Genomic DNA, 11,377 nt, shown 5'->3' with positions numbered 1-11,377 from the left:
GGCGGGGCCGACCCAAGCCCCCGCCGCCGGCCCCCGTTGCTGCCCGGACCCCGCGCCGGCCCCGCGCCCCGCGCACCGCGCCGTGCGCCGCGCTCCTGCTCCTCCTTCTCCAGAAAAAGTCGCCATTTTGGTTCACTGCCTTCGGGCCCCCCTTCCCCCGCCCCAGCTACCCGCGATTGTCCCTTCCGGGGCCAGGCCAGGGCCCGCGCCCCTCGCCCCGCGCCCCGCGGCCGCCCAGGGCTGCAGGTGACAGGTGGGTGGGTGGCGAGGCCTAGCTGCCAGGTGCGCGTCTCTGGCAGGCCTTATCCGCGCGCCTGGGCTGGGGTCTGCCTCGCGCCGATGTTCTGCTGCCGGCTTGCTGTGGCCGGTGCCAACAGGGCTCCCCCCGGTGGGTCCCGCAGCCCTGACCCTACTAGGCGTGGTGGGAGGGTGGAAACGCCTACTCGTCCTGGTGCGGGAGTCATAAGCCGGGGCGGAAGGAGGGGTGTCGGCCTCCCAGGCCAATCCTGGCCCCAGCCCCCTGGACTCCAGGCCTGGTCAGACTAGGGAAAGATTGAAAAGCAGGGGCCTGGTCTGCACGCACACCATGGCCATCGGGTCATCGCTGCCTGGGTGACTGTAGGAAGTTGAAGCATGAGAACTCCCAGAGAAGTTTGTTTGGGTGTCCTCGACCTCTTCCTCCATCCAGGCCCAGGATATGGGTGTCCCCCTTAGAATGGACCGGGGCTGCCCAGGCTGGTCCTCTGGCCTCAGCCTGCCCGAATCACCCCCTTCTGTCGCTTTGGGTCTTCCTGTTGGAGGACTCGACAGGGCTGGGCTCAGAGTCCCATGTCCACCCTCATTTCTTGAGGTGTGGGGTCCCCCAACCTGGTTGGAATAGGCCCATGGAGGCCCGGCCACGGGCAGCAGGGGCCCCCTCTGGCACAAAACCGGTGGGCTCCAGATGCTGGGCTTAGCTGCCTGTGCTCACTGGCTGGTGGAGCTGAAGCTGTGCTGGTGGACCCAAGGCAGGGGACCAGGGATTCCTCAGGTGGAGGTGAAGGGGGCGAGGTGCCAGCACCGGCCTCTACCTGGTTGGCGGGACCTACTGGAATGTGAGCGAGGGGCCTGTGGATCCTTGGTCTGCCTGCCGGGAGGGATTGGGGGCCCTCAGCGCCCAGCTTGGCAGTCTTCCAACTGTGTCCTGGGCAGATGGATTCGAGGTGCCCACTGGGTAGGTTGGGACTATCTGGGTCCGGGTGGGGCAGGGTTTGGCCGTGGGCTGCAAGGTGGTGCCCCCAGGTGAGCCAGCAGCCCGCCACTGGTGTCTTATATGGCCCCCGGGAGGAGTGTCGTCTGACTCCTTGGTCCTGGGTGTGGGCTGCATGCTTCCCAGCATACATCTGGGAACAGAGGGAGCCCGCGGCCAGCACGGGGCTAGGGGGCAGCAGACTAGGCCTTTCAGGCTTATCGTTTCTCCAGGATTGTCCAGAGACCTTAGCGGGGCAGCCCTTCCCCAGAGTTGGAAGCCCCTGTCAACCCCCCTCCCCACTGCTCCCAGAGATCAGCCCTGTCTGAGGGGAAGGACAGAGGGCAGGCTGCGGCCCCTCCTGTGTCCTGAGTCAGGGCAGTGCTAAATGGTCCAGGAGAGCCTGCAGGATGTGGTGGGTCTTGGGTCCCTGGGCCTCACTGGTCTGAACCCTTGCTCTGCAGCTATGACCGACCCCTTCTGTGTGGGTGGAGGCCGCCGGCTCCCAGGGTCCAGCAAGAGTGGATCTGGGAAGGATCCAGGCCGAACTGAGGTTCTGCCTCCAGTGCTGCATGACCCACCCAAGCTCGGTAAGAGGCACCATGAGCAAGGCAGGGGCCTTCCTGGCGTGGGGGTATGTCTTAGAGAGGGAGGGGCCTGGGTGTGGATGGACACCTATGGGCCTGCCCAGCCCCTGCAGCCCCTGAGCCTGGTGTGTTGTGTGCCACAGGAATGCCAGTGGTCCGAAGTGGGCAGACTGTGCCCAGCCAGGCCCCACTGTGCTTCGACCCAGGAAGTCCAGCCAGCGACAGAACAGAAGGGAAAAAGAAGGGGCGGCCGAAAGCCGAGAACCAGGCTCTCAGAGACATTCCCGTGAGCTCCTCAGGGCCGGGGTGGGGCTCACAAGGGTCTGCCGTCCAGGCCGCTGCCTGCCTCTCGGCCGCATTAGTTGGCGGCCCAGTGCTGGCCAGACAGGCCTTCACTATGTGGCCTCAAGCCCCTGCCTTTGATGTGGCTGCCGGGAGGACACGTTGGACCAGGTGTGGGCACCTAGGACAGGTCCAGCACAGGGCTGCTGCTCGGGGGGGTGGCTACTTCTTGCCATCATCCCAAGGTCGAGGGCATGGTGTCTGGGGCTTGGGTTGGGTGGAAGTTGCCACTGAGGGGGTCAGCAGCCTGGCCTTGCCTACCCCCCAGCTCTCCCTGATGAACCAGTGGAAGGATGAATTCAAGGCCCACTCGAGGGTGAAGTGTCCAAACTCGGGGTGCTGGCTGGAGTTCCCCAGCATCTATGGCCTCAAGTACCATTACCAGCGGTGCCAAGGGGTAAGGGACGTCTGGTTGGGGACAAGGAGGCCTGGGCCTACCTGCCTGCGCTGTCAGCATTGTCTCCTGCATACTGGGTGGTGTCTGGGCAGCCCTTCTAGGCAGACCCTGCGCATATCTGCCCTTCCCACTCAGGGTGCCATCTCAGAAAGGCTGACTTTCCCCTGCCCCTTCTGCGAGGCTGCATTCACCTCCAAGACCCAGCTGGAGAAGCACCGGATTTGGAACCACATGGACCGACCCCTGCCTGCTCCCAAGCCTGGGCCAGTCAGCCGGCCGGTCACCATCAGCCGGCCTGTTGGGGTCAGCAAGCCTATAGGAGTGAGCAAGCCTGTCACCATCGGCCGGCCTGTGGGGGTCAGCAAACCCATTGGCATCAGCAAGCCAGTGCCAGTCAGCAGGCCCGTGCCAGTCACCAAGCCTGTCACCGTCAGCAGGCCCGTGCCGGTCACGAAGCCTGTCACCGTCAGCAGGCCCGTGCCGGTCACCAAGCCTGTCACGGCCAGCAGGCCCGTGCCGGTCACCAAGTCCATACCAGTCACCAAGCCCACATCCATCACTACTAAGACCATACCGGTCACCAAGTCCATACCGGTCACCAAACCTGTCACGGTCAGCAGGCCCATGTCAGTCAGCAGGCCTGTGCCGGTCACCAAGCCCACACCAGTCACCAAGCCCACACCAGTCACCAAGCCTATACCAATTACCAAGTCCATTCCTATCACCAAGCCAGTGCCGGTCACCAAGCCAGTGACAATCAACAAGCCGATGCCAGTGACCAAATCCATGCCGGTCACCAAACCAGTGCCAATCACGAAACTTGTGACAGTTACGAAGCCCATGCCAGTCAGCAAGCCGGTGCCAGTTAGCAGGCCTGTTGCTATCAGCAGACCCACACCACCCTGCAAAATGGTACTGCTGACCAAGTCTGAGAACAAAACTACTCGTGCTGTGGGGAGGAACAGTGGTAAGAAAAGGTATGGGGCCTGTTCCAGGCTGGGGGGCTCCTGGGCTATAGCTTAGTACCCAGAAATTGGCTGCCTGCCCCTCACCTGCTTGTTCTTGCCAGGGCTGCAGATGGCCTGGACTCCTGCCCCGTGCCACCCAAGCAGGTGAGGCCAGAGAATGGGGAGTGTGGCCCATCCACCATGGGCCAGAGTTCGGGCTTCCAGCTGGGCACACACCCCCCCAGTGGCCCCCTTTCACCAGGCAGCAGGGCCTCTGGAGCCAAAGAGGCACCTCGGGCCACGGGCCCCGCATCCCTGCCAGAGGAGGACCCGGAGCGGATGAAGCACAGTAAGATGGGAGCCAGGGAGAGAGTGGTTGGGGTGGGTTGAGGCTGCCAGGTGGTCCTTTGACCAGAATCTCGCCTGTCTTCTCTCCCCGAGTCAGGAAGGAAACAGAAAACTCCCAAGAAGTTCACAGGGGAACAGCCATCCATCTCTGGGACTTTCGGACTCAAAGGTGAGATCCTGAATGGGCGGGTACTTCTGTGGCTGGGTACATGTGTGGACAAGTGCTGGGAGCCTGTACCCACATGTACCTTACCCTTTCTGTGTGTGCATGCATGTGCTGGTGCCGTTTGCCCACACCTGCCTTGCTCATACGTACACGCGTATGCCAGAGGTCTCCGCCTGCACCTACCCTGCGCTGCCTGTGTGTGCATGCACGTGCTGGAATCTTCTGCCCACCCCTGCTCTGCCTGCATGTGCACGTGTATGCCAGGGCTTTCTGTCCACAACCTACCCTCCTCTGCTCTCGTGTGCACACAGGCCTGGCCAAGGCAGAGGACAAAGCACGCATCCACCGTGCCAAGAAACAGGAGGTGACAGGCCCTGAGGACGTGTGGAAGAAAGTGCCGGCCACTGTCAGCACTGCCAGCAAGGAAGTGCCAGCCCCCGTGACCCACCCTGCCCCAGGTGGGTGCCCCTGAGTGGCAGGAGCAGGTCTCTATTGCAAGGGCGGGGGGCTGGGGCGCAGGGTCAGGGCTGAGTGTGGACCCTGGGTTCTGCGCTTGGCATCCAGGGGATCCAGGAGCCCAGCGAGGCCCTGAGGCCCTGGCCTCGCCCCACAGGTGGACCCGAGGAGCAGTGGCAGCGGGCCATCCATGAGCGGGGCGAGGCTGTCTGCCCCACCTGCAGCGTGGTCACTCGCAAGACCCTTGTGGGGCTTAAGAAGCACATGGAAGTATGCCAGAAGGTGAGGCTGGATCCCCCAGGGCACCAGGAGGGGGGCCCAGGGTCCAGCCATGACGGGTGGCCGTGTCTATAGCTGCAGGATGCGCTCAAGTGCCAGCACTGCCGGAAGCAGTTCAAGTCCAAGGCGGGCCTCAACTATCACACCATGGCCGAGCACAGTGCCAAGGTGTGCCTCTTGCTGTTCAGGGCCCAGCCCTCTCCAGCTTCCCTCCCACCAGCTCAGCCCCTAGTCCAGCTGCCCTACTTCCCAAGCTCAGTCCCTGCTTCATTCCCCTTCCTCCAGCTCAGCCTCTGCTCCAGCCCGTCCCCCCATCCCTGACTATGGATCTTTTCTTGCAACACTTTGGTGGAGCACTGTGCCACGCCCCCACGCCTGACCTTGGACATCCATGGCCCTCAACCCCTGGGCTGGGGCGGGGGGCCTGTGTCAGGGGGCACTGATGCTGCCCTGTCCCCCCCAGCCCTCTGATGGGTCCTCAGAGGGAGGCGAGCAGGAGGAACGGGAGCGACTGCGCAAGGTGCTGAAGCAGATGGGGAAGTTGCGCTGCCCCCAGGAGGTCAGTGAGCCGGGCACACGGGGTTGGGGACCAGGGCACAGGGTCTCTCTGGCCACCAACGCAGCCCCTAACCCCTGGCCCCTGAACCCTAGGGCTGCGGGGCCGCCTTCTCCAGCCTCATGGGCTACCAGTACCACCAGCGGCGCTGTGGGAAGCCACCCTGTGAGCTGGACAGTCCCTCCTTTCCCTGCGCACACTGCGGCAAGACTTACCGCTCTAAGGCCGGCCACGATTACCATGTGCGCTCAGAGCATGCAGCCCCGGTGAGCGGCCTCACAAGTCTCCCCCTCCTGCAAGTGCCCGAGCACTCACGTCCCTCCCTCACGGGCACACAGCTGGTGACCCATGTCACAGTGTCTCTCTCGTCTCCACATGTCCTGTCCCCCCAGCTCCCTGAGGAGCCTACAGACAAGCCCTCCGAGGCCGACAATCTGCTTGGTGTGGAGCGGACCCCAAGTGGTCGCATCCGCCGGACATCGGCCCAGGTTGCTGTGTTCCACCTGCAGGAGATTGCAGAGGACGAGCTGGCCCGAGACTGGACCAAGCGGCGCATGAAGGATGACCTCGTGCCCGAGACTGCGCGGGTGACTGTCCCCCGTCCCCCACCCCCCCAGGCACTTCTGGTTGCCTCCCTTAGCTCCCAGCCTCTTGGTCTTTGGGTGGGGTGTGTCCTAGGCCAGGGTCCCCTGATGTCCCACCCCCAGGCCACCTGATGGCCATGGGCTCAGGGCACTCTCGCTCACTCGGTGCTTGTCTTCACAGCTCAACTACACGAGGCCAGGCCTCCCCACGCTTGACCCCCAGTTGCTGGAGGTGTGGAAGAACGAGGTCAAAGAGAAAGGCCATGTTAACTGCCCCAACGACGTGAGCCTGGGCGGGGGGCTGGGGGTTGGGGGCAGGAGGCTGGCCTCAGGGACAGAGTGCCCAGGTGCCCTGGGCAATGAGAACAGATGGAACGGAGCCTGAGACTGTCAGGAGGGTGCCACCCTCAATGTGACGAGCCCACCTGCGACCCCTGGGCCCCCCTTAAACAGGACCCCTCGGGGGATCTGCCCACAACCCTGGGACTCCTGGGCCCAAACCCCTCCACTTACCTCGCGGAGGCCCTATTTCCCAGATGGAGCAGGCCATTGGGGACCCCCACCCACTATGCCTTTCATCCCCCAGTGTTGCGAGGCCATCTACTCCAGCGTGTCCGGCCTCAAGGCCCATCTCGCCAGCTGCAGCAAGGTTTGTACTGCACCCTGGCTGGCTGTGTGCAGGCCTCTGAATGTGTGTACCAGGCCCAGAACACAACCCCCTACCATTGTCTTCAGGGGCCACTCCTCCACAAGCCCAGAGGTCCTGAGCCTGTCAGTCCCCAAGATGTCCCACCCATCCGTTCCCCACTAGCCCTTTCTCTGGAGCCGCCCTGGCCTGGTTTGCCAGCCCTCAGAGCTGCTGTCTGTGGCAGGGAGCACACAGGTGCAGGAAAAGCCCAGCAGGCAGAGGGGCCTCCCCGGGGCACCTGCTTCCACCCACTTTTCTCTGCTAACCTCTACAGCAGGGGCCCCTCGGTGGTCCTGGCACAGGGTGACTCAAGGGTCCCCGTAGCCCACCTGCTGGCCCAGTTTTGCCCCCTTTAGTCACAGGGTGAGGGCCTGGGCATCTGCACCCCAGCTCTGATCTGGGTGCTACAGGTCCTCCAGGATGGGGGGCTGGTGCTGACCTGTAGGTGCTGGGTTGCCCTGCCTTGTAGGGGGACCACCTGGTGGGGAAGTACCGCTGCCTGCTGTGTCCGAAGGAGTTCAGCTCCGAAAGTGGCGTCAAGTACCACATTCTCAAGACCCATGCGGAGGTGAGGGGCAGTCAAGGAGGCCGGGGGACGGGCCAGGGCCAGGGCCAGGGCCAGGAGTGGGGGCACAGTGGCCCGCGAGGTGTTTTGCAACAATCTGGAACAAATGGTCAACATTTAGACATTTAGAAGAAATCTGGAGTTTTTACCCTGAAGTGGCTGTCGCACACCTCTCGAAGAGCTGAGAGGCACAGGTGCCCTCAGCCCCCTCAGTGGCAGCCATCCCTTATAGGGGGCATACCTAGCCCCTTCAGGTGCACGCCTCATCCCCTCAGCCACCCCATAGGGCATGCTGCCAGGTTTGCAGCTTTGGGCTCGGGTCAGGCCTCAGGCCCGGCCCAGCGGCTCAGTGCCTCCACACTGGGGTCTCCACTGGCTGCTTTTTTCTCCCAGAACTGGTTCCGTACCTCGGCGGACCCCCCACTCAAGCACAGGAGCCGGGACTCGCTGGCGCCTCAGAAGGAGAAGAAGAAAAGTGCAGGGGGTGGGAAGAAGCGGGGCCGCAAGCCCAGGGAACGGCCCCAGGAGGAGCCCACGCCCAAGCTGCCCCCAGGGCGTGAAGACTGGCCCTCAGGGGGCAGAGACAAGGGGGGCCGGGGCTCCACGGGCCGGAAGGTGGGGGCTGGCAAGGCACCTGAGAAATGAGCTCAGTACTGGCAGGAGGGTGGAGTTCAGCCCTCATGCTGGCTGCCAGGTCTCCCTCCATCCAGGGAGGGTAGCTAGCTCCAGCCTCCTCCTGCCCCCAGTTCTCCATCCCTTCTCTCTCTCCAATGGGTAGGGGGCGGCCAGCTGCTCTCCTCTCCCTGATGCGGCCCCTCCCCTGCTCCAGCCCAGCAAGCAAGTGGCAGGGGCAGAGATGGCTGCAGAAGTGCAATAGTCTGGAGGGACAGCCCTCCTAAGAATGCTCCCCTGCCTGGCAGGGTCTGGGGTCTCAGCGCCGTGAGTGGGGACATGGAACAGGCAGGTGGCAGCAGTCTGATTTTGTGGCCCCTGCTAGCCCCCCCAGCTCCCTTTGTGACCCAGGGGCTCCTCCACTAAGGCTCGGGTCCCTGATGACCCCTGGTTCTGGGCTGGTGAGGGCATCTGTGCAGCCCTGGTCATTGCCATCCCAGCCTTGCCTCCATCCAACACTGGAACCCCAGCACCCCAGCTACCTCCCAGGACAGACCCAGCTCTGACCACTGCGCCCCACTCGCCCACCCATCCCCCCAGGCTGCCTCCGTTCTGCACCTCTGGCCCCTCCGCCTCTGCTCTCTCTACCTCCCCAGCCCACCTCCTGCTCTCCCTGCCCTACCACCCCTGCTCTACTTCACTCCACTGGCCTGGCCCGGGTCCTTGGTGGTGGAGAGGTGGCCTCTCCAGTAGAGGCTCTCCCAGCCAACCCCAAGGTGCTCCCTGCTTGGGGCAAGGGGAGAAGAGTTCTGCCTATCCCACTCTCCAGGCGGCAGGAGCAGGGATCCATGGCCTAGGGCCCCCAGGGTTGGGGTGAGCCACCCTGTGGAGCAGGTTCTGCCCTAACCTTCAGCCTTGCTGACACCCCAGGCAGGGGCAGGACAGGCCTGATGGGCAGATAGCCTAGTCTGGGTTCTGGGGTCTCCCTGAGGCTGGGAATAGGAGGGATCCACAGGGGTGAGCAGCCCACAGGGGCGTGGGGCTGGGAGCTGAGCAGAGTGGTCCCAGCCCTTGAGGGAAGGTGGCTTTCCTGGTGGCTGGTCTGGCCCATGACCAAGTCTCTGGGGGCACTATCTCCTCCGTTTTACACCTGCCTCTTTGCTTCTGGTTCTATGGCCACTTGATACAGGACTGAAGGTCAGCAAGGGCAGGGGGCTTTGCCAAGGTCACGGCAGGCTGGTGGCCAAGGCAGGACTTCGTCTTTGCCCCCTTTTAGGCTCCGACCATGGGGTGGTCTGCAGGTTTGGCAGGTCCGGTAGGGAGGCTAGGGCACCCAGAGGACGTGGCATGCAGCCTCTTGTCTCTCCTTCCTGGCCCCATTCCCCCAAGGCCATTGAAGGGAGGTAGGCCGTCAGAGTGTGCATTTGGATGGATGCCATTTTCCACTGGGGGATGGGGATGAGCTGAGGGCTTGCCCTCGCCGATCCTGGACGATGTGAATTTTGATAGTTGCCCGTGCGTGTGTTTTCTGGGTGTAGTGGATGCCAGTCTTGTTGCTGTGACAAGTAACAACCATTTTTTAATTCTGTTTTTTATATGAAAACTCACAACAATCCGACATTTTGGTGCTAAGGGTTTCCTGGTGCCGACAGTGAGCCTGGGGGCCAGGCTGGGCCAGGGCGTGGCCCTCTGGGGCTGGGTTCCCTCTGTTCTATGGACCTCTGCTGGCCCCCAGCTCCTGTCCTCATAGGTACGCCTGCCCCCCCCCCCCCGCCCCGGGGAGAATGGGCTGAAAGCTGGGGCAGTGGGGAAACAGGTTCCAGGGAAGCTGTTGGGGATGGGGCCACCCACGTGTTTCCTGACTCTAGCACCTTCCTTTCGCCTAAAGGCACTAGCCCTTGTAGCCCTGGCCTGAGATGTTTAGTGGGGGTGTAGAGATTGATCCCTTCTCCTCACATACACCTTGATCTCATCAAGGAATGGAGATGGGTGTGAGCTAGTATGAAGGGTGTCCAGGGTGGGGCAGGCAGCATGAGCAGGGCCACCGGGGGCCGGAGGGCTTTCTTTCCTGTGCTCCTGGCATCAGTTATAGTGCGCAGTGGGGTGGAAGGTGAGGGTCAGGCAGCCGCTGTGAGGGAGGGAGCCCGGGTCGGGCATGGCAGATGCAGGCTCTGGGCAGGAGCTTCCATGTGCACTGTGCTCTGCCCTTGTTACCTGTGGCAGGAGGAGGGTGTGACCTTAACACCGCTGCTGAGGGCAGACAGACTGCCCCCGCCTCTCAGGTACTTGGCCCTTGGGGAGGGGAGAGAGGGCCCTGGTTTTGGCTGGGGGTGAGTTTCTAGGGCACTCCTGAAGTCCGCAGATAGTCCTTGGGTGAGAACTCTCTCTGGACATGCTGGGAAGAGGGGAGGGTCCTGGGTAACTTGATGTTTAGCACTTTAACCCTCTTCTTTGTCTTTAAACTGGGGGTGGGGGCTGCTGCCAAATGTGGCTATTGGGTCGGACCCCTTCCTCTCTCTCTCCCTGCCATGGCCTAGCCTGGACCTCAGGCTGGTGAGGGGACAAGGTGAGTTGGTCTGCAAACCTCTCCTGGGGGAGGGGGCAGCTCTGGGCAGCGCTCAGCTGCATCTGCCCACTTCCCACCCTGGCAGCATCTGTACTGGTGGCTGCAGCCAGGTGACAGACACCCCCAGTGGAAGGGACCTGTGTGGCTAGACTCCCCTGCCCCCACCCCAAGGTGTGGTGAGTGTGGACCTTGCCCAGGGCTCAAGCCTTGGGCCTGATGCTACATTTGGGTCCCTTCCTGCAGATCTACCTCAGGCCCAGCCCCACCCCCTGTGCCCTGAGAACAGGAAGGGCTGGCTTGGGGGGCTGACATTTCACACACAGATAGGATGCACTTTATTTGCTCCTCCAAAGGCAGATGAGGGTGCCTCCTGGCGTGACCTTTGGCCCCTCCTGCCATAGCCTTCCCTGTCTCTGTACCTGCCCTCTGTACCTGGAGAGCTATTGGTAGTCCTGGTGGAAACGAGCAGGTGTCCCCTGATCCCACAGAGGGGAGGGCTGTCCCAGTGTGCGCCCACTTGGTGGGCCCCTGACGCCTCGCACCGGAGGCCTGGGGTCCAGATGGCCAGCCAGTCACCTCTCCAGCCTGGCGGCCACGCCGTCTATACTTTGGGTTTCTTGGTTTGGGTTTTTTGGCGCCAGTTTTCAGTACATAAGTGCATTTCGAAAAAGAGGTTCCCGCCATCACTTGTAACCTTATATATACGTATATATTCTATCAACAAAGTGTTTATCTGCAAGATGTTTTGACGGTGAGCTCGGGCGCTGCCCGCCTTGTGACCATCTGTCTCTGGTCTTCGTCCCCGCCCTCCCCACCCCCCAGCGGCGTGGGGGCGGGCCATCGACTGTATGTATTAAAAATGACTGTATCGAATAAATGTTTATTGATTTTTTTCCAGGCCTCCTGTGCGGCTGAGTTTGTGGTAACACGCGGGGGGTGGGGGCAAGTCCCTTCCCCACGACGAGGTGGGGGGGGGCAGGGCGCAGGCCCAGCCCCTGCACGTGGCGGACGCCGAACTACCAGTCCCGGCATGCCCCGCCGCGCGGCCTTGTGGGA

At 62.7% G+C, this 11,377-nt stretch overlaps 1 protein-coding gene across 2 annotated transcripts; it reads left to right on the top strand.

The window, feature by feature from the left end:
- Window positions 1–923: 923 nt before the first annotated feature.
- Window positions 924–11,206, top strand: ZNF512B (zinc finger protein 512B). 2 transcript variants are annotated; one of them, XM_064276404.1, is made up of 16 exons: window positions 924–1,818; window positions 1,959–2,101; window positions 2,426–2,554; window positions 2,690–3,531; window positions 3,624–3,850; window positions 3,947–4,018; window positions 4,327–4,473; window positions 4,629–4,753; window positions 4,826–4,918; window positions 5,214–5,309; window positions 5,402–5,572; window positions 5,699–5,893; window positions 6,072–6,173; window positions 6,477–6,539; window positions 7,048–7,146; window positions 7,537–11,206. In XM_064276404.1, the coding sequence occupies exons 1-16, from the start codon at window positions 1,617–1,619 to the stop codon at window positions 7,786–7,788; spliced, it is 2,958 nt and encodes a 985-aa protein (XP_064132474.1). In that variant the 5' UTR covers window positions 924–1,616; the 3' UTR covers window positions 7,789–11,206. The 2 variants fall into 2 exon arrangements, with proteins under 2 accessions (XP_064132474.1, XP_064132473.1); XM_064276403.1 differs by having other exon boundaries at window positions 2,426–3,531.
- Window positions 11,207–11,377: the final 171 nt, after the last annotated feature.

This window comes from Loxodonta africana, chromosome 24 (assembly GCF_030014295.1).
Source record: "Loxodonta africana isolate mLoxAfr1 chromosome 24, mLoxAfr1.hap2, whole genome shotgun sequence".
NCBI lineage: Eukaryota > Metazoa > Chordata > Mammalia > Proboscidea > Elephantidae > Loxodonta > Loxodonta africana.
The sequence above is the reverse complement of the archived record's forward strand: the minus strand, read 5'-3'. Positions and strand labels throughout refer to the sequence as shown.

Coding starts and splice junctions, on each gene's coding strand:
- ZNF512B (XM_064276403.1), top strand. CDS start 1,617: ATGGTCCAGGAGAGCCTGCAGGATGTGGTGGGTCTTGGGTCCCTGGGC. Junction 5,310..5,401: donor AGTTGCGCTGCCCCCAGGAG/GTCAGTGAGCCG, acceptor CCTGAACCCTAG/GGCTGCGGGGCCGCCTTCTC. Junction 6,174..6,476: donor ATGTTAACTGCCCCAACGAC/GTGAGCCTGGGC, acceptor TTCATCCCCCAG/TGTTGCGAGGCCATCTACTC.